This window comes from Poecilia mexicana, unplaced genomic scaffold (genome assembly GCF_051168715.1).
Source record: "Poecilia mexicana isolate PSO_F unplaced genomic scaffold, ASM5116871v1 scaffold_9, whole genome shotgun sequence".
Classification (NCBI taxonomy): domain Eukaryota; kingdom Metazoa; phylum Chordata; class Actinopteri; order Cyprinodontiformes; family Poeciliidae; genus Poecilia; species Poecilia mexicana.
Genome location: NW_028263378.1, coordinates 21,246,188 through 21,264,854, shown reverse-complemented (window position 1 = coordinate 21,264,854; position 18,667 = coordinate 21,246,188). Strand labels below are relative to the sequence as shown.

General features: G+C 37.7%; 2 protein-coding genes across 2 annotated transcripts in view; both read right to left on the bottom strand.

The window, feature by feature from the left end:
• The window catches only part of bin3 (bridging integrator 3), a 33,688-nt gene extending 24,767 nt beyond the window's left edge, over window positions 1-8,921 (bottom strand). The window contains exons 1-2 of the mRNA XM_014982255.2: window positions 8,793-8,921; window positions 2,703-2,751 (exon numbers count right to left, since the gene is read on the bottom strand). Of these exons, the coding sequence (XP_014837741.1) occupies window positions 2,703-2,751; window positions 8,793-8,800 (57 nt within the window). The 5' untranslated portion in view covers window positions 8,801-8,921. The remainder of the gene's footprint in view (window positions 1-2,702; window positions 2,752-8,792) is intronic.
• A 179-nt stretch (window positions 8,922-9,100) lies between these two features.
• Window positions 9,101-17,673, bottom strand: egr3 (early growth response 3). Its single transcript, XM_014982251.2, has 2 exons — window positions 16,991-17,673; window positions 9,101-14,503 (listed from the first exon to the last, which is right to left on the bottom strand). The coding sequence occupies exons 1-2, from the start codon at window positions 17,142-17,144 to the stop codon at window positions 13,425-13,427; spliced, it is 1,233 nt and encodes a 410-aa protein (XP_014837737.1). The 5' UTR covers window positions 17,145-17,673; the 3' UTR covers window positions 9,101-13,424.
• Between the last annotated feature and the right edge of the window lie 994 nt (window positions 17,674-18,667).

Sequence of the window (18,667 nt, the reverse complement as noted above, 5' to 3'; positions counted from 1 at the left end):
GCAGTGTGCATGTGATGCTAGTGGTGGAAAGTGGGTGCAGTAAAATAATGGAGAGTAGTGATACTGTCAAGAAGATCATTCTGTGACTGTCTTGTAATTACAAATACACATTGATGAGGCACTCAACTGCGTGTTCGGTCTGTTTTTTGTTTTTTTCTTCTCCAATGAAGTACAAGCGATACATACGAAGAGCTAAAGTTGAATTATAACATAATATGGCTGGCTAAGCATTTTTTCTCACCTAATCTTTCAAACAATTGATTAAACCCATTGACTTCAACAAGACTGTCTTATTTCAGTTTGAATTACTTTTTACAATGAACTGGTACATTTACTATGTACCACAAAATAAACAGTTGAATGAAGGTTTACACATTTTATATCATGCTCCCGATGACTAAAATCCCTGAGTGGAAATTCAGAATGTTAAATATGATGAGACCAAAAGGGATATAAGCAAACAATGTCCTTAGTTCAGTAATAAGTGTAACTTCAAAAGAAAGAAAGAAAAAACTGTAGCATCAAATTACATGCAACCTGCCAGTGATTTATTTTTATTACCTGTAGTTATTGTTTATGAGTTTGTTTAATTTATTAAGATGTAAATTTAACATCAAAAAGGATAAGCGATTAAAACCGATGGAAATAAAAACGAAGTGGTCGGCTTAGTGAAGTCTGCGCACTAACACAAACAGGCAGAGAGTTTATCAAGCAAACTAAAACTGAAACCTGAAGCATTTATCCACTACAGAACGTAGCGGACGGATACCAGATCTGATTCTGACGTTGGCATTCAGCGGCTTTAAAAAACCTACAGTTCATTGTCACTTCTGTCTGCTCATCAGCGGCCCTTACGGGGTGATCTCATCATATGGTCATGCATGGTACTTGTGTTTCTGTGGTTTGCAACAAAGCCAGACAGAGTGTCCAAACTGCTATTTTTCCACCTAAATTAAAGTACATGAATACTTTAAAACCACTTTTGAAAGCTTACATAACCCGGCTTATTTAACAGTGAGACAGACGCTTTATCTGCCTTGGTTGCTTTGAATGGAACAATGACTGAAGATAAACTGGTATGCAGCGTACGCACACACACACGCAAACACAAAAAAAACACACTAGTAGTGCTGCAGAATACAGCCAGGGACTATTCTGCACCTACAGCGGTTTGGAAAAAACAGCTGCAACTATTGTTAAAAGGTTTAAGAAATTAAAAAAAAAGAAATATTCATACAAATGTGTCCACTAAAAACATTAATGTTGACTAATTTTCACATATACAGGTCTACCAGTCAGCTACATTTAATCACCAAAAACTACAACAGGATGAAGTTTGTCAGGAATTTTCAGAACAGAAGAAAGAAAAAAGTAAATATCGAGTTTACTGTGGTCTACAAGCTACTTTAACTGTGTTAGAAGAAAAATAGATTGATTCATCCACAGTTTGGTTAACAATCATCACATATACAAGTTTTTTGATTTTGCTACTTTGCAATACATCATCAATACTTTCTTTGGAATTAGTTGCATTTATGTTTCCTTACCAGCATATTTTGGACAAATGTGTCTGAATAGAGAAAAGTTTGTCCATTTAGACACTCATCTCCTTCATTGATAATACTAGTTGTTTTAGGTTCTGCACTCCAGTTGTCGCATAATTTTAGACGGTTCTCTCGATGCTACGCATACTGGGACCAAGTATGGTGTACCCTGACTCTATGACTGTCCTATAGAAATTATATAACAATTAATGACGCAGTTATGTATGGCATTCAAAAGGTGTTACTGCAATTTAGATTAGATTATTAACACATGTATTGTAGTTGTTTCCCCCAAGCCCATTCAAGAGCATTAGACACGCCCGGGGAAAAGACAACTTAATTGGAAATTAAGCATCTAGATTTATATTTTTAAAAATGATAGATTAATTTTTTTTTATCTGTCATTAGCAATGGTGACAACATTAATTGAATCTACCCTCAAACACTATTAAACCTGTGAATTAAGATTTTAAAAACCTGTATAATTATTTTGTTTTTTTTATAATTTCTCTTTAAATACTACTTAGGTGGTCAACCGAAAAATTTCTAGTTGCTATTATAGATTTTATTTTTATTTCTAGTCACACCAGAATGCCAACGCCAGACAGGATTGTTGAAGAAGGCGGACATACTGAGTTGACTTACACGCAAATGTAAATTGGTTCTAATTAGGCATTTGGATGGCTTGTCCATCGCCACTTTGAAACATGTCGAACAAGTTACACAACCATAATGGCTTCCTGTCTTGTGGTTTTGTGGGCTTCTGAATTTAAACACAAGGGCAAAAACAATACAGGAAATAGTTCACACAATGTCACAAGTGGATCATCTGACGGGGCTGCGTGTAACCCACTCCATGGTTTTTACCTTGGATGGCACAGGAAGCTGGAAACCCAGTCTTACAGGGACTGCTGGGCCACAGACCCATTACAGTGGAAGTGGTTTTGCTACTAAGGGGAACACCCACTCGGTGCAACTTCAAGGTAATCAACTCTGTCGCCCTGACATGACTCTGACAAATTGCTTTCCAAAAATTCCTCTAGCTTCAATATGACAATATTTGTGTGATATATTTTTAAATTAGTGAAAATTAAAAGAACTACCTAAACAGATAAATAACAACACTTCAGCTGTTAAATGTTTGCTTTAGAGACTTACAGTTTTAGAGACTATCTGTTTCTTCGGCTGTCCAATCTTGAACGGCATCCTGGAACGACACAAAAAAAAAGCAATGAGAGGTGACAGACAAAAATGACCACCAAAAAGGTGAGATCACTGAATGCTAAGATTGTCATCAGCGACATGATGTCTGAGCAGAGGTCAGCACTGGTCTGAGGATTCCATAACGCAGACGGTAGGAGGCTGTTAATCTCTATTCTTCTCAAACAAGCAGTCAGTGCCATGTACATTAACTTCATGTCATCGCTGATCACATCTGGCTTCCACAGCAAACGGATATCACTCAACAGAAGTGGTTGTACCCTCTTCTCTGTGTGGTTGCGCTGCATGATGACCCCAGCTGGCAATCAAACACAGATGCTTATTGTGTATTTGGGTATTATGCCTTCTCCTGAATGTCAGGCAGGAACCCATGAGCTACTACTCAAAAAGACAGTGGCAATTAGCGCCAAGAAACAGCACAACATTTTGTGTTTTTGCGCAAATTGTATCAAGCATGCAATTTTCATAATAAAATGAAACATCTGATATACAGGCACTGAACCACAAAGAGATCCTTGGGGCTGTTTTTGATGAAAGAAAAAGAAACAGAACCGTTCTTGGTAAAAACACTATTGTTAATCCACAGTTCAAAACTCTGTCCTTTGCCTTAATGAGCTGGTGCCAGGCATAGTGTTCTTGGGGTTCACAAAAAAAAGGTAAAAATAAAAACACATTTTACAAAGGTCTTTGTCTGCACACTTTCACTGATATGCCACCAATGGTGTAAAATCTACACTAAACGATGGCCAGTAGCTGGTGAAAGGCAGGGAGAGGCAGCAGCTGCGTCAGAAGAAAGGTGTGTAGATTAATGAGATGGAAAAGTGAGGGTGTGATGTAAGGCCTCGTTGTGCAATCAGAATACGCTTCAGTGTGAGAAAGAGCTTTTTGAAGACAGCTTTTGTCAAATTATATGGGTCAACTTGGTCAAACAACAGCAGAATTAATGCAGCCAAAACAGTATGCTGATGTCACTAATGCTTCAAGTATGAGTGAGGACAATATTTCATTTGGAAGCACCGTTTATTTTATGGGTCCCATTGGATTTTATTTGTATTCCTCTTGTTTTTAGTTACATTAGTCATTTCACTATAAACATGTTTTTGTTTTTATTTGAAAAAAAAAGTGGGTTCACTTGCTGTTACTCTAGTTTGCGTGAGCCGCTGTGGAAAAAACTCATGAAATTCGTCAACTACATTTCACATGACTCACCTTTTTCTGATTACCTGGAAGATATACAACAGTGTCATGTTAGCGTAGCCGTCTGTTAGATTTGTAGGGCATTCCTGAACACAACAGCGACATAATTTGGCAGAGATGGGCTTGAGTGTAAACGCTGGCTGGGGACCAAGTAGCGTTCTCCCGAAACTAGAGATGACATCAACCTCCCACGTTCACTTCCTATGTTGCAATAAGTTTTCCCAATGTAAGAGATGAAGCTAAACCGCCATTTGGGAATCCCATTGATTGAGTCCAACTGTTGCTATATACAGATTCTAATAATAACCAGTGTACTTCATGAGTTTAGGTATCTCCAAGTGGCAATTTCACCACATGTATGTCACGTCTTCATGAATCATGAGAACTTTGTTGACCTTTTAGTTTAAACGATGACTTGTACCCTTTGTAATAGCTACGAAATATGACAAAAGTGAATTAAAGAAATGCTTTTGTGTTTTATATTTTGAAGATATTTGGAACAATAACCTGCATACGAGAAAGATTAATTTTATTCCTAGATCCTATGTCTAATGCAGAAATTCCTAATTGACAAAGAAACAATAATAATTTTACCTATCAAGGAAGAAATTTTATGGTTTTATAAAAACAAACTAAAATATTTTCCTGCTGGATGAGTTTTGTATCTAAAAGCACTTATTGCAAAAATCCAACTCCGAAACTGCATTTGAACTGTTTAGAAGAATTAAATAGGAAAACTGCAAACATCCCTTTAGGCTCTATCAAAGCACTGTAAAACAATAAATGTCTTGGTTTTAGTGTTAGTCTGATCACAAAGAAGACACGGAATTTTAGTTTTACCTAAAAATTTTGTTGGTTAAGATTGTAAGCGATTCTTTAAAAAAACAAAAGAAACTCAAACTGTGAGATGTGGAAAAGAAACAGTGAAATGTGCTTTGAAAGTGAAAAGAGCAAACAGAAAGAATGTGATAAAAAAAGGAGGATTGCAGACTCTGCTGATCATTTCTAAAGCTCACTAACACAACAATATTTCAGCTGGGCCTCCCACATTGAGAAACATTTGTGAATCTGGTCTTGTGAACCAAGAACAACTGACAGAATAAGCCACAACAGAGTTTAACACAGGAATATTTTGAGTAGGGCTGCCCAATAGTAGAAAATGTTGCGACTGCAATAATATTGGTAAAAACTGCGATGACGATGTCAGGTGCAATATATACCTACTTTCTCAACTATGCTTCCTACACTCTCTGACCTTTAGCATTTTGGATGGTGTTGTTTGTGTCCAGTGTCTTCAGCTGTGAGAATCTGTCCATTAGAATGAAAAATGCAACTTCATAACACTCAGAATATATCAGCCACGAGTAATAATGATACTGATATTGCACTTCTGATATATTTGCAATATTCTGAAGTCCTAATTTTAAGTTAAACAAATTGTTGTCCAGAGATGTAACTGCACTTTGGATCATCACGAGTTATCGCTGTCTTTTTCAAAGCAGTGTCATAAGGTATGCAAAGTACATTATAACTAACTGAAATTATTGTTATTATTGCTGTTATAACTGTACTGTTTTTAATGATTTCAATCAGTCACATATCCCCTCTCAGCAATATTCTGAATGTATTGTTTCTAAATTATGATAACAGGTTTAGTCATGGTCCAGTGGGTGATTATCAGAGTATGACAACCTTGATTAAAAAATCTAAGTTTCCCTGTATTTATGCAATTGAAAGAAAATGTAACACGATAGGGTTACTTTTATTAAGCATATGCAACAATTTTTTTGTATTTGTATAAAAAAAATCACATCTATTAATTGCGATTAATAGATGTCAAAGAAACATCTATTAATCGCAATGTCTGACACTGTTGGTTGAAAAATCAAAAGGCCAGAATTTTTTATATTAGCATTGTGGTAAATGAACAGGGTTTTAACTGTCAATTCATTATAAAAAGGGGTATACTTTGAACCAAGGTAGCCATTTCGTCTCTACCATCAGTTAGCTTTTTTATGTAAATATGAACAAGAATAAATGGAAATAAATATTCAATCATGAGAACTTAAGAACTCTAATATACAGTGTTTCTGGTAATATTTTGTGCAGCTTTTCTTCAGGAACAAAAAAAGAGAGTATAATGTTTCCTTGATTCATTTTGAACCATTAACAAGTTAACCAACAAGCAATTAAAGAGGTATCTGATGTCTGCTGTAATAAGATACACGTCACCACCGTCACGTAAGCACGTAGGCAAGAACAAAGACGTAACAGTCTTCTTTATTGGGGACACATTATGTACTAGCTGGAAAACCCAATGGCTTTTCACTAAAACTGCAAATGTGTACACCATTAGAGAGATACGGCATCATTTGACCTTAGATATTCCATGGAGCACAGAGGGCTGGTTGAAGATGTTGGGAAGTGGAATTGTTTTGATGATGACCCCAAAGTCAAACCTCTTACGTCATAAACCCTAGTGTGCAGGCCATGCTGGAATGCATCAGTCAGCAGTGACAATAAAGGGTTCCTTTCAGTGACAGAGCTGTCCACTCTTGACCTTCTGGTTGGCAGTACATGATGGCAAAAGTCCTGCTTGCCAGTCATTACTGTTAAGCCGAAGTGAATGACGGCATGACACCAAGAATGTGTACAACACTGTAAAGTTAGTTCTTATGCATATACGTCACAATTGTATGGAAAAAGGTTTGTTTCTCTTTGTCTCCACTTGTGCAGCATTCATGAATAATGAAGAGTGAATGACACAAACCAAAAGAAGTGTAACATTGCCAAGCTCAATTTGCTTCAATTCACTTTATTATTAACAATCCATTTCCATTTACATGGATCGAGTTCAGAGACGTATAGAGGCAAAACACTTTCACACTGTGGGCCATCCGATCGGGAACTGGCAGAGATAGACCTATACAGAAACTACACTGTTGTATCAAAGAGAATTGTATCAATTCTACAAATGATTCAAGTATCCTGATTATTAAAATTCCTTGAGGCAAATTATCTGCCTTGCAGCTTTGATAAATTATGCTTTACTATTAAGTGCACCGTGTTCCGGTCGCTTGATTATTTGTGTTGCACAACGCTCTCAATTCTGCTTTTGAGTTGTTGATGAATGCTAAGGGCTAGCAGCACAATGTCCAACTTTCAAGTTCGGTCCAGGGTATTCTAATTCATAGACTGATCCAGGTTTGTATCATTTTTTGGGAGACCAATAGGCGTCCCTCAAATGACTGGCGCGATGCATTGAGGATGACAGCCTTTCTCTTCCCGGAGCTGCGTGTTACCTGGTGTTCGGATTTGACTGTTAGCACTGTAACCAAGGGTCTGATTACACTTGAATGCAAGATAATTATACTATTTACATAACTACTCATAGCATCAATGCACTTCATAATAACAACCATATCCAGGTATAAAGCACTTTAAACTTTAAATAGCATAAAGACAATCAGTTTGCTCTCTGGTCATAACAGTCACAATGTTGGGTGAATTGTGTGTTAAGAGTTAGACTATAATGTATCCCTGACATAATTCATTTAATATAGGAGACATTCTGAGTGTGTTTGTCAAAGAGTGATGAAATTATAAAAAATATTGCTACTATTACAGCTACAACTAATCATGATAACACTGATGTGGAAAAATTATAATGAATTGTTAAATTACCTCTGCATAAAATGTTCCTACTGTAATGCATACCCCAAGAATGAGAATATTTTCTTAAATCTTGATAGTTCTTGGCAACATTTGGATAAATTGTCCAAACTTATTAGAATAGTAAGAAATGCTGTGTAGTATTTTTTTTTTATTATTTCTTTAAGAGCTAAAGTGTTATGTAGGGAAATCATGCCAAAATAATTATTGTGATTTTACAGCAAAAAATATATATAATTTTGACATGTCACTCACACTTACAGTGGTGTGGAATTTGGATTACGCCCTCGACATCTCCATTTAAAAACGGTATTTGCTGTTACTTGTGTTGTCTTTGACTAACATTTAAATTGGTTTGATGTTCTGAAACACTTAACAAAAACAATAGGAAATCAGGAAGGGGGGGAAACACTGCATTTACACTAATGTGGTATTTAAGTTGGCATAAGGGTGGTAACTTAAGTCAAATGCTCTAATTATCTCACCTGTGTGCCATTACTTTCAGCACCTGTTTGTTATTGGCTACTCAATATAATTCAGGTATGATGAACAAAAGAACCTCTAAAACTTACAGGACAGTGGGTTCCGAGAACCATAATGGATCTGCACCGATCCTGCTGCCCTGACCACTAGATACAACAAATGTACATTCTCTTTGAAACACTACCTGAACTTCTTTAAATCCCTAAAACTAGAAGGTACCAGCAGACGCACAATCTCCAAGATATTAATGGCTATTAATATATTGGAGATTGTTTATATATTTATATGATTCGTTGTCGAGTACTAAGTTACCAGTATGGAACTGTTGGCTAAGAAACACTGTAATAATAGCTAGGTAAACACTTATTACAGAGTCAATCAAAGTTGACGACACTAAATACAGCTAGAAATTATTCTATCATAAACGAGTGTTTTATGTGCTTTAGACTACCTTAGGTAAAATTAACAAGGATAAACCCAACCAGAAAAGGTTATATTTGTGAGTCACGGAGTTTAAATGCTAAAGCTAACTCCGTTGCTAGTGTAGTTTGGCTAGCGCTTCCAGGAAATAGCCGGAGCCCCAGGCGATTATTCGCTCCTCGGTAATTACGGAAAATGGCTCGTCTTACAATTTATTCATAAGCAACACGTCTAGAATGTAGCAGAGATACATACCAGTTCATTTTGAGTGACTTTTATTCCGTTGGGCCTGGTTAATAGTGTTATCTCCTCAGAAACATCGCTTTCCGTCACTCCATTGGCGAGCGTTCAACAGGAAGTTACTTCAGCCGACACGCTTCAGTTTCCTCTAAGGTTGTTTTTTTATATATATAATGAACAGAGCTAAGCAAATGTTATAGATGTGGCGTATTGAATATACTAACTCATAAAATAATTTTGTTATCAAATGGTTTGTTTATGACGTTCTTTTAATTGTGTGTGTGTGTGTTTGCAGGAAACGTGGAGAACCAGGAAAGCACAAGGCAAGTTATATATTTCTTTATTCAAGTACTTACATAGAAATAACAAAACATTTGCATTACAACAAACTGAAGTGCCAGGTAAACAGGGGAGCACATCTCCCTATCACAAAGATATAGTAAAATTAATTTAAATATTCAGCTCCTCATAAAATGACCTTATTATAAGGTAATAAAACATTAAATAGGCAAAAGACATCCACAACACTTTGAACAAGACCCCTTTTCTTTAACAAAAAAGCTAACAGAACAGTTATCCCAATGTGTTTCCAGTAATCCATCTTGCATTGTTGTTAGGTTTGTTCCTTTTTACCCATGTGACTTTTTTCATGCAAAATTTAAAAAAAGGGAGTGCCACCACCAGAAAGTGTGGGTGGCACTTTCCGTGCACATGCAAACATAAGGATATTTTGGTAATGAAAGGAAACACAGCACAACAGAAAACAGTGAGCATCGACTCTGTTTTAACACCAGCTTCACTGCTGAATCCCTGACGCCACCCTGTAGTCCATAAGATGACATGAGTTGCTATAATAATATCTACATGTTATTGAAATCATGTTAGGTTTTTTTTTTTCTTTTTTTCTTTCAGTTTTTAAGTGAGGCAAAGCTCAGTGCCTGGCACAGGGACAATTTCACAAAATCTGTATCAAACATTAATGCACAAATATTAGCACAAGGTTGCCTTCAGCTACAAGCAGACAGGGGTTACGTTTATTTGTTGCTCCTTTGGAGTTATTGTCATGGATTGTTTTTGATCAGCCAACCCTGCAACCCAGTTCAGCGTAATGATGGCTGATGATGTTGGCACAAATTCATCATGGAGCTGAAAACCGTTCAGCCAACTACTTTTGGCCAGCAGAGTATTAATCACATAATATAATGAATTATTAGTGGAAAAAAATTACATTTAAATTAGTTTGTTTTGAGTTTAGCAGTTATTTCATGAATTCTCATGGCCTCCTTATATTACAGTAATTGGTATACAGAAGACAATTGTGCAGCCTGTGTTGTAATAGCCAACCTATTGAGAAAGCAAGTAGTGGAGGGATAATATAAGTTTTACAAAATTTACAAAAACACATACAAAACAAAGTGTAACAGACACAGTGGGGTTGATTAAATATTGTTACATGGCTTCATTTTGGATGTTGATATATTCTTGCTGTTATCCCTGCCTACCTTTTCATCATTCTTCAACACAAAGCAACAGAAGCATAATGTTCTCTTACATGATAGAAATATTTTTAGTAAAATAAGGTCTAAATGATCTTCAGTCTGAACTCATAACATTGAATAACTAGCATTAATGACAGGCTTTTTTTTTTTGTTATTGTCTTTTATGTTGTGTCTATTCTTTGTCTTCTGATCCCTATATGATTATTGCTTGTTACCAGATACAACCTGGTCCATAACAGTTTTATTCTGGAAAAATAGTTGTCAAACAGTTTGGTGCTGTAGACTTGTGTTAGTTTGTCAGGTTTTATATTTCATATGCGGAAGGAGAAACTTTATTTGGCCAAAGTCCAACCAATGCAGTGGAGCTATAGGTTTCCGTGCTACACACCAATTGATTTACAGCTGTGGGCAGTCAGAACTTTTAAACTTTTCACATAAGTGCAAGGAGGACTATTCATTTAACCATGTAGATGAATTTAGAAAAAAAACAACCTTTGAGGCCAAATTAATTGGAAAATAAGTGGATACTTGCCAGGAAGCAGAGCAGTAAAAACTGTTTCAGGAAAAAGAATGGATGGCCTTCAGAGCTCTTTACTGCATGCACTGGGTTCTCTGTGGCACTGTTGGTCTGCACTTTTCCTTTGACCTCTGCATTAGTCAGTTCCTAAACTCCTTTAGTCCAGTCGTTGTGTGTGCTGATGGGTACAGTATTTGTTTTTTAAGCAGTTTTCTTCCGTCAAAAAGTACAACAAATGAAATAATAAAATATGTTAAAAAACAAACAAACAACAAAAAAAAAAACAGTTGAATAAAAAAATAGTAAAACTTGTTTTCTTTGAAATTTGAAAATACAGTTTAAGAATCAGGTTTTAAAAGAACGTCAGGAAGCATGCTTCCTGTTTGACAAAGTCAGTCCAACCAATTTTTCTTTTAGTGTGATTCCTTTGCTGCTTGTCAAACGTGCGTATCACAGCATCTCCTGCCTTCCTTATTTATAGTCTTCACAATTTTTAAAATTGATTTCCTCCAATTACTTATGTATCTTTGAATTGCACAAATATGCCTTTTGATGTCTGTCACTAAGCCTGTAAAACAATCTTAAGTGTTTAAACTCCGTGAAAGTAAGGCAAACTGTATTTCCTGTAAAACTAACTTTTTTTCTTAAATCAAACATGCTTTAATAATAATTAACAGAAATACTTGGATCCAAGTGAAGTCATTGATGGCTCACAGAAAATGTTTTGCTAAAAGACAAAAGAAGTACCTTTTTCTTTCAGTTTAAAAATGAGTAAAGTAAGTGAGGAGTCATTAGTGAGAATTATTTGCATGATCCGTAATGTATTTTGTTTATGAATAGGTTCAGTCATTTAGGAGAATGTCTTACAAATAACCAGTGTTTTTATACTGCCGAGAGGCTGTGGTAATTAAAATAACCAATATTTCTTTAATGGAGATACACAAAATAAAAAAAGCAGTTTATTCAAAGAACACATTAGTGCTGTTTTTAACTGGTCTCCCTTGTTAAGCATACAGATGGTGCCATCCTTTTGTTTTTTGTCTTTCTGAGTTTTTTTTCAGTGGAAGGTAGGACAACATATCTGGCACTATACTGCAGGGATCTACAACATTTTGACAATAAAATATTATATTTTACTGAAAATCTTAGGACACTTTCTGCACAAGCATTCAGTCAATTGAGAGTTCTTGTTAATGCAGATGTCTGTATTTACATAGTGTGCATGAAGGAATGCACTTTTATGCACAATTTAATACTGAACTGCAGTGCATTTGACATTTTAGTACAAAAGTGAAACTTCTACTTTAGCTACCTGCATACATATTTGTATACTGTACAAAAAGAAGGATACGTACATTTGCAGTCCAGTCTCTGAATTAAAAATATGTAAACGTTGATTTTTTTTATTATTTGTCTCTTACCATTTTCTGCTCATCTTTTGGTAGTTTAAGCATTACAAAATGAGAAGACATGCCAAGGCCCATATTCATCTTCTCTTTAACGTCTCGTTGGCAACCCACTGTTTTTTTTTTTTAATTAAATAGTTTGTTCTGTCTACAACGGTGCTCTTAGATGATTTAATTTGTGTGTGAGTGGCATATGTCTGTGTACTCAATTGCATATTGCAGAAGTCATGAAAAATAAACAGTATCATTGAGTATTTATATAAAAAAAAGAGCAACAGAAAGTACATTGGGTAACACAACGTCAAACCACGTTTTAAAAAGGAGGAAAACAACACACAGGGTGTCTCACAGTGACTAAAAATAAATAAGTATTGGCAAAGGCATCAGTTGCTGCAGACATGTTTCTGCACGAAACAGGACAAGACATTGGGATTTGCTTCATGTGACCTATTCTGGAATAACCTGGATTCAGACAAACTGTGCAGATTCGTCTAAATCTGGTGTGTGGAATCTGATCTTTCTATTGTCTCCACAGCTGTGCTAAGCTGATGCCACTCCTGGGTTTGGCAAATATCAGGAACAAATATAAGGAACAACGTTGGCTGCATCACTGCAATACATTTGGCACATTCTTTAAAAATAATAATTATAAAACAACAAAACAAAAGAAACATTCAAATATAAAAAAAAAAAAACACACTACATTTGAACAAAAATATCAAAAAAATACAGTCACGGGCCACAATTAATAGAATCATGATGATACACAAATATAACCAATTGCACTTTTAAACAGCCTAATGATATTAATGCATACATCCCAGACAATACACCTTCTCACTGAGCTCCTTTCTTCAGCCTCTCTCATGCATTCTGACGTTCTTTCAATGAAAACAGTTTCTGTAAAAATGACACATCCACCTCATAACCTAGTGATACACAAAGATCTCTGTGGCAGAATGTGCTGAAGTGCCCATATCTGTGTTTACACTATGTTACAGTAGCTGAGGCTCTGAATTGCTTTTAAAAGACAAGAGGAAAGCAGCCCTTCCCCTCTGACCTAAACTAAAGACGTCCATCTCAAAATAGAAGGAACTGAAAAGAGCCAGAGTGTAAACAAAGAAGAAGAGAATCACCTATTTATTTCATAGTGAATGTGATCTGTACTTCCCAGGTCTCTGTATAATCTCTGGCTAGGGTCTAGTCCATGTGCATGTAGTGATGGTCATGACGCTCCCACCGCTGGCCCCCCGCAGGAGCCTGGCGGCGTGCTGTGGCTCCCGGCCGCCCCGCTGCTCTTGTCCGCCTGCTTCTTGTCCTTCTGTTTCAGGTGAACCTTTGCATGTCTCTTTCGCTCGTCACTCCTGGCAAATTTGCGTCCACAAAACTCGCAGGAGAAGGGTTTCTCACCCGTGTGCGTGCGGATGTGTGTGGTGAGGTGGTCGCTCCGGCTGAAGGACCTCATGCATATTCTGCACTGGAAGGGCTTGTGACCCGTGTGGATGCGGAGGTGACGCGTGAGCTCGTCTGAGCGCGAAAAGCGTCTGTCACAGTTCTCCGCAGGACAGGCGTGTGGCCGTTCGTGAACAGGCGTTTTGCTGGGACGGTTGGGGTACTTCCTAGGACGGATGGGTTTGAGGGTAAGAGTCTGAGGTGGCGGATGGTGCTGGGGTGGGTGCTGCTGCCCGCCAATGAAACCCGGGTGGATTTGCTGCTTGTCTTTGAATGCTCTGATGGTCTCCAGCGGCGTGATTGGCGGAGGGTTGACTCTGATAGGGTCCATGGTCTGGAAGGGTTTGTGCTCCATGACGCCAACCTCTCCCTGATGATGAAAAAGGTTGTAGTCAGGGATCATGGAAAAAAGGCTGCCATCCATGGGGGCTTTGGACGTTGAGTGATATTCATTTCCAGGGTAGGCGAGAGCCGTGCTGGTGGCGGGGCTGTGGTGGAAGGAGACCTGATCCTGGTACAGGTCACTGCAGGTGGAATAGGCAGGCAGCGGAGGACCGTATACCTGCTCCATGTCTGATGATTGTCCACCCATGCTTGCTGCAGAGGACGGCGTCTGCGTCGTTACCGTGCCGGGTGATGGAGAGACGCCCAAAATGCCCGCACTGACGAGGCTTATGATGTTGTTGTCGGGGCACCAGCCAGAGCCACCGATGCCACCTGAAGGAGGAGTGTCAAAGGCGAACTTCCCCAGATACGTGACAGTCTGCCCACTGCGGTTGGACTGGAAGCTGGATCCATACTGTATGTCTGAGCTTGTCTTCTCGCTTCCCATGCCTAGATCCATGATATTATCTAAATGAAAGAAGATTAAAAAACACAGAAGATGAGCAAAATATCCTCCTGGTTTCTAAAAACATGAACTTAAAATCATCCAAGAAGAAAGCTAAGAAAAAAAAGTTTAGATAATTAACATTATTTTTGCCAAATGAACTTTTTCTAGCAGTTCTTGGTTTGTCCCAAAATAAAGCCTTGTTGCATATTTTTCAAAAGGTGACAAAAGATAAAAGAATAATTACAAAAAATCCCATACAGTTCAAGAAGAAACGTGAGCCCTGTCAGACCTGGAAGTTAAGTGACTTGAGTGCTGCCTCTGAGAGAGTGGTGTCTCTCTCTCTTGCAGATCCCACAAGCTCTCATAAATCAAGACCTAAACACCCCCTGTGATCCAGTCATTGTGTCCCTTAGGAGGACAGCCAAAGAGGAATGGCAAGATTTGATGTCTTAACAGCAGGGAGGATTATGAGGGCAGACGCCAAATCCAGAATGCTCAGGAATTTGAGACACATTTGCAAAAAAAAAAAAAAAAAGGAACATCTGTAAGGAGATTTCAGTGTTTCCTCTATGTTTTTCTCCTATTATTGTTATAACATCGCATTTACACACACACACAGACACACACACACACACACTCGCTCGTGCTCATTTTCTTTCTTCTTTATCAAAGATGCTATGAACAACAATTGCACACCACACCTATCAATAGTGATGAATTTGTGGCACGGTTGTGCTCAAAAAGGTAAATGTATTGCAGTTTAAGCATAATTCTTTCACAATAAGAATTTAAAATGAAAACCTATTATACTCTGCATGGATCCATATAGACATGTTTGCTCTCAACAATTACAAGCCACTGAAATTTGGCTGGTAAAATCATGTAGCAATAAGGCAATACAAAAATATTTTCAGAAAATATTATTTGACCTGTGAAAACACAGGGATCATTTTATTATTTGTGGATTTTAAATTAATAAAGTAAACCTTAAGAGATTTTTTTTATCATTACGTTTATAGATTGTTTTTTCTTTTTTTTTTTTTTTTTTTCAATTTTAACCTGAAAATGAAATAAATTTTTAGGCACAAAATAAGGTCTGTACTCTTTTTCTTCGTAATGACACACCTGTTTTTCCTCTTAAATCACAGTTAGTGCTTAATCTCTATTTACATTAAATAAATACTCACAAGTAACCATTTTAACACTGTATGATGTAAACTTTAGCAAAAATTAACAATTTAACAGAAACACTCTTATAGCTGTCCTATCCTTTTCTGAATTACAGCCAATAATAAAGCAGATAATTATATTTTATTGCATGAACAAATAAAAATGTAGAGGGCTTATGCATGACCTGATTCACTTGGATTTAATGGATATTAAGCCTAAAATTAGCATGTTTCTTTTAACACCTGGCGCATGCTTAATTCAAACACACATCTGTGATAAATCAAGGAGGGCTATGTCTTGGTAAATAAAACTACGTGTGTTTCCATCATTTTATGGCGGTCAGAACTTCTGATTAATAAACCCGCGTGTGAAAGTCGCTAAATTGAAAGATTAACGGGTAGAAAATTAGAGATTTTGTATTTTTCTCAGCATTATTCTCTCATTTAAAAGATTAAGCTTTAGCTCTTAGATTTCTTGTAATATTATTAGCCTGCACAGTGCATCATCGTACGCGTCAAAATGAATAGAAAGAATTTAAACAAACAGACGTATAAAAACCGTTTTATTTAAAAAAATAAATAAGCGAATGCAATTAATAATGCCCGCTGTTATAATTTCTGAAATATAAGGTGGCGCATGGGCCATGCGCTTTGAGCGTGTTTCACATAGGAGAAAGCTCCCACACACGCCTACTAAAACAGTGTTAATAGAGTTGTGAATGAAAGTCATTGTTTTAAGTAGCTGACCCCCCCTTTGCTAGTAGATATCAAATCTGAGACACTATGGACTAACCGCAGTGGCACACTTACCGATTTCATTCAGAGGAGTCAATCTATTTTCTGCAATCTTCGTCAAAAAAAACTCTTCCATGAAAAAAAAAAAAAAAATCTCAGATTTTGAGAAATTAAATCACAACACATCTTTTCCAGATTTTTTAATGCTATTGTTATTATTATTATTTTTTTTAGAATTATTCATCACCGCGTGTTTAGTTGTGAAATGAGTTGTGTTCGTTTGCGTTTTCACGCTGTGATTCATATTCTGACGCTTCGGCAACGGAATACTGACTCAAAACATTCAAACAATAACAAAAAAATGAATAAAATCAGAAACAGTCACTACCTATATCTACGTTTCAATGGGTATACTAAGTGATTTACACACCTGACCTCTCTAAAGTGTGGGCTACTAAAGGAATCTGCCTTTGTGCGCAACAGAGTGGGAGCGCAAACAGGTGCTCCAAGTCCGAAGACAACTGTTGCCATCCCCGCTCATCGCACTCTGAGCTTCATTTTTAACAGAGCTAGTAAATTCGAGAGAGGAAAAAAAAATCTTACCTGTATTCATCTGTGAATAGTGGTTTATAGACTCCGTGCTGGTGAAAATATTCATAGAGGTGGGGATGTCCTCCTCCGGGTAGAGACTGTCGGGGATCGTGTTTATTAAACTGCTCATGGTAAGAGGGATCTTGTCCGCTAGTTTCCCTGTCATAGCAGTTATGTTCAGTCCGACATTTACAGAGGACAGCGCGCAGGTATCCAGGTAGACACACGGAGAAACGCACAGGTGCTGCTCGGGCGAAGGGTAGCAGGAGGCAGGCGCAGGATGGATCCCGGAGCTGTAGCTATCCAAAGTATCCCGCGGAGGACGCGAAGCGCCGGTTGTCTCTCCTCTGAGCGCTCGCAGCCTATTGTTATTAATCTGATCACTGTGGAAGCTGACAGGCTGCTTGTGAGGGAATTTGAAGTCTGTGAATCAATGAAGGAGGAGGAGGAGATGATGGTGGTGTTGCTTGAACAAGAGGAGCCGCTCTGCGTGCTCTATTGGAGCTGGATAGGGGACTCCAGTCTACCCGTGTTAAATAGGGGGATGGAACATTTGTGTGACGTAGATGACCATATATGGACATGGGCGCCCATCAGCAGGCTCTCCGCGCGTCAGTCAGTGGAAACTATAGTGGAGGCAAAAGACTCCGAGGGAGATATCTAAGTTTACAAAAATCGAGATAGCGCGCCCAGCTGCGTCCTCTTCCCTGGCCTTGTAAAAATAATGGCAGCACATAATCTTGATTATTTTCAGTTCTTGTGGTACCTTCTGTAGAGTGTTGTGGCTACAAAGCATGTCACTCACACAATGAACTTTATCCATAATTTACGACTATCTTCCCACAATATATTATATCGTGATATTAAAACGTGCTTTGTTGACTTTACAATCACGCCTCATCTTGTCCCGAAAAGTTCAGACAGAACTTTGGATAATGGTGTTCCCACTCCCCCCCCCCCTCCCTCATTGTTTCCCTCTCTCTCCCTCTCCCTGTGAACTTGCACACACTTTATGCGGCGCTGTGTTGCAGAAAGCTGCTTCCAAACTCCTTTTCAAGCAGCATCATTGTCAAACAAAGACAGTAATTGACGGAGTTAATCGCTTGTAAATATTGCAAAGCTTTGCACAGGCTTGCTTTGACTTGGAGTCCAAGTAACCGGCAGAGTGGAAACTCCAAATAAGGCAGTGTCCGGCCCCGCCCATTCATGTCTGTATTTGGACATGCGAGTTCCGGATGAAGTAGTAGTAGTAGTAGTAGTGGAAAAGTGATCGGAAGCCACAGACGCTTAAAAAGATGACAGTGGACGACACGTCATGGTTCGCATTTTAACCAGCATGCAAACTGTGAAAAAACAAACAAAACCATGTACTTGGTGAATTTGAGAAAAGCCCCCTCTATAAATTAGTTGGTTACACACACACACAAAATAAACTAAAAAAAAACTTGGTGGAACAAATAACCAATGTGAAAAAAAAACAACTTTATTTAGTCATGACAAGTGGTTAAATTGGGGTGAAGAGATTATTGAATATTTTCTAATTTTGTATTATACATATGTCGTTAACTTCTATAAAAAAAGACAAACAAAACAAAGGCCTCTGGAATATTTTCAGAAAATATTGAATGGCATGTCAGTGCTTGCATACACAGACCTAAGAAATTAATAATACTCAATGAAGCATAAGTG

Coding starts and splice junctions, on each gene's coding strand:
- egr3 (XM_014982251.2), bottom strand. CDS start 17,144: ATGACAGGGAAACTAGCGGACAAGATCCCTCTTACCATGAGCAGTTTA. Junction 14,504..16,990: donor CTATTCACAGATGAATACAG/GTAAGATTTTTT, acceptor TCTTTCATTTAG/ATAATATCATGGATCTAGGC.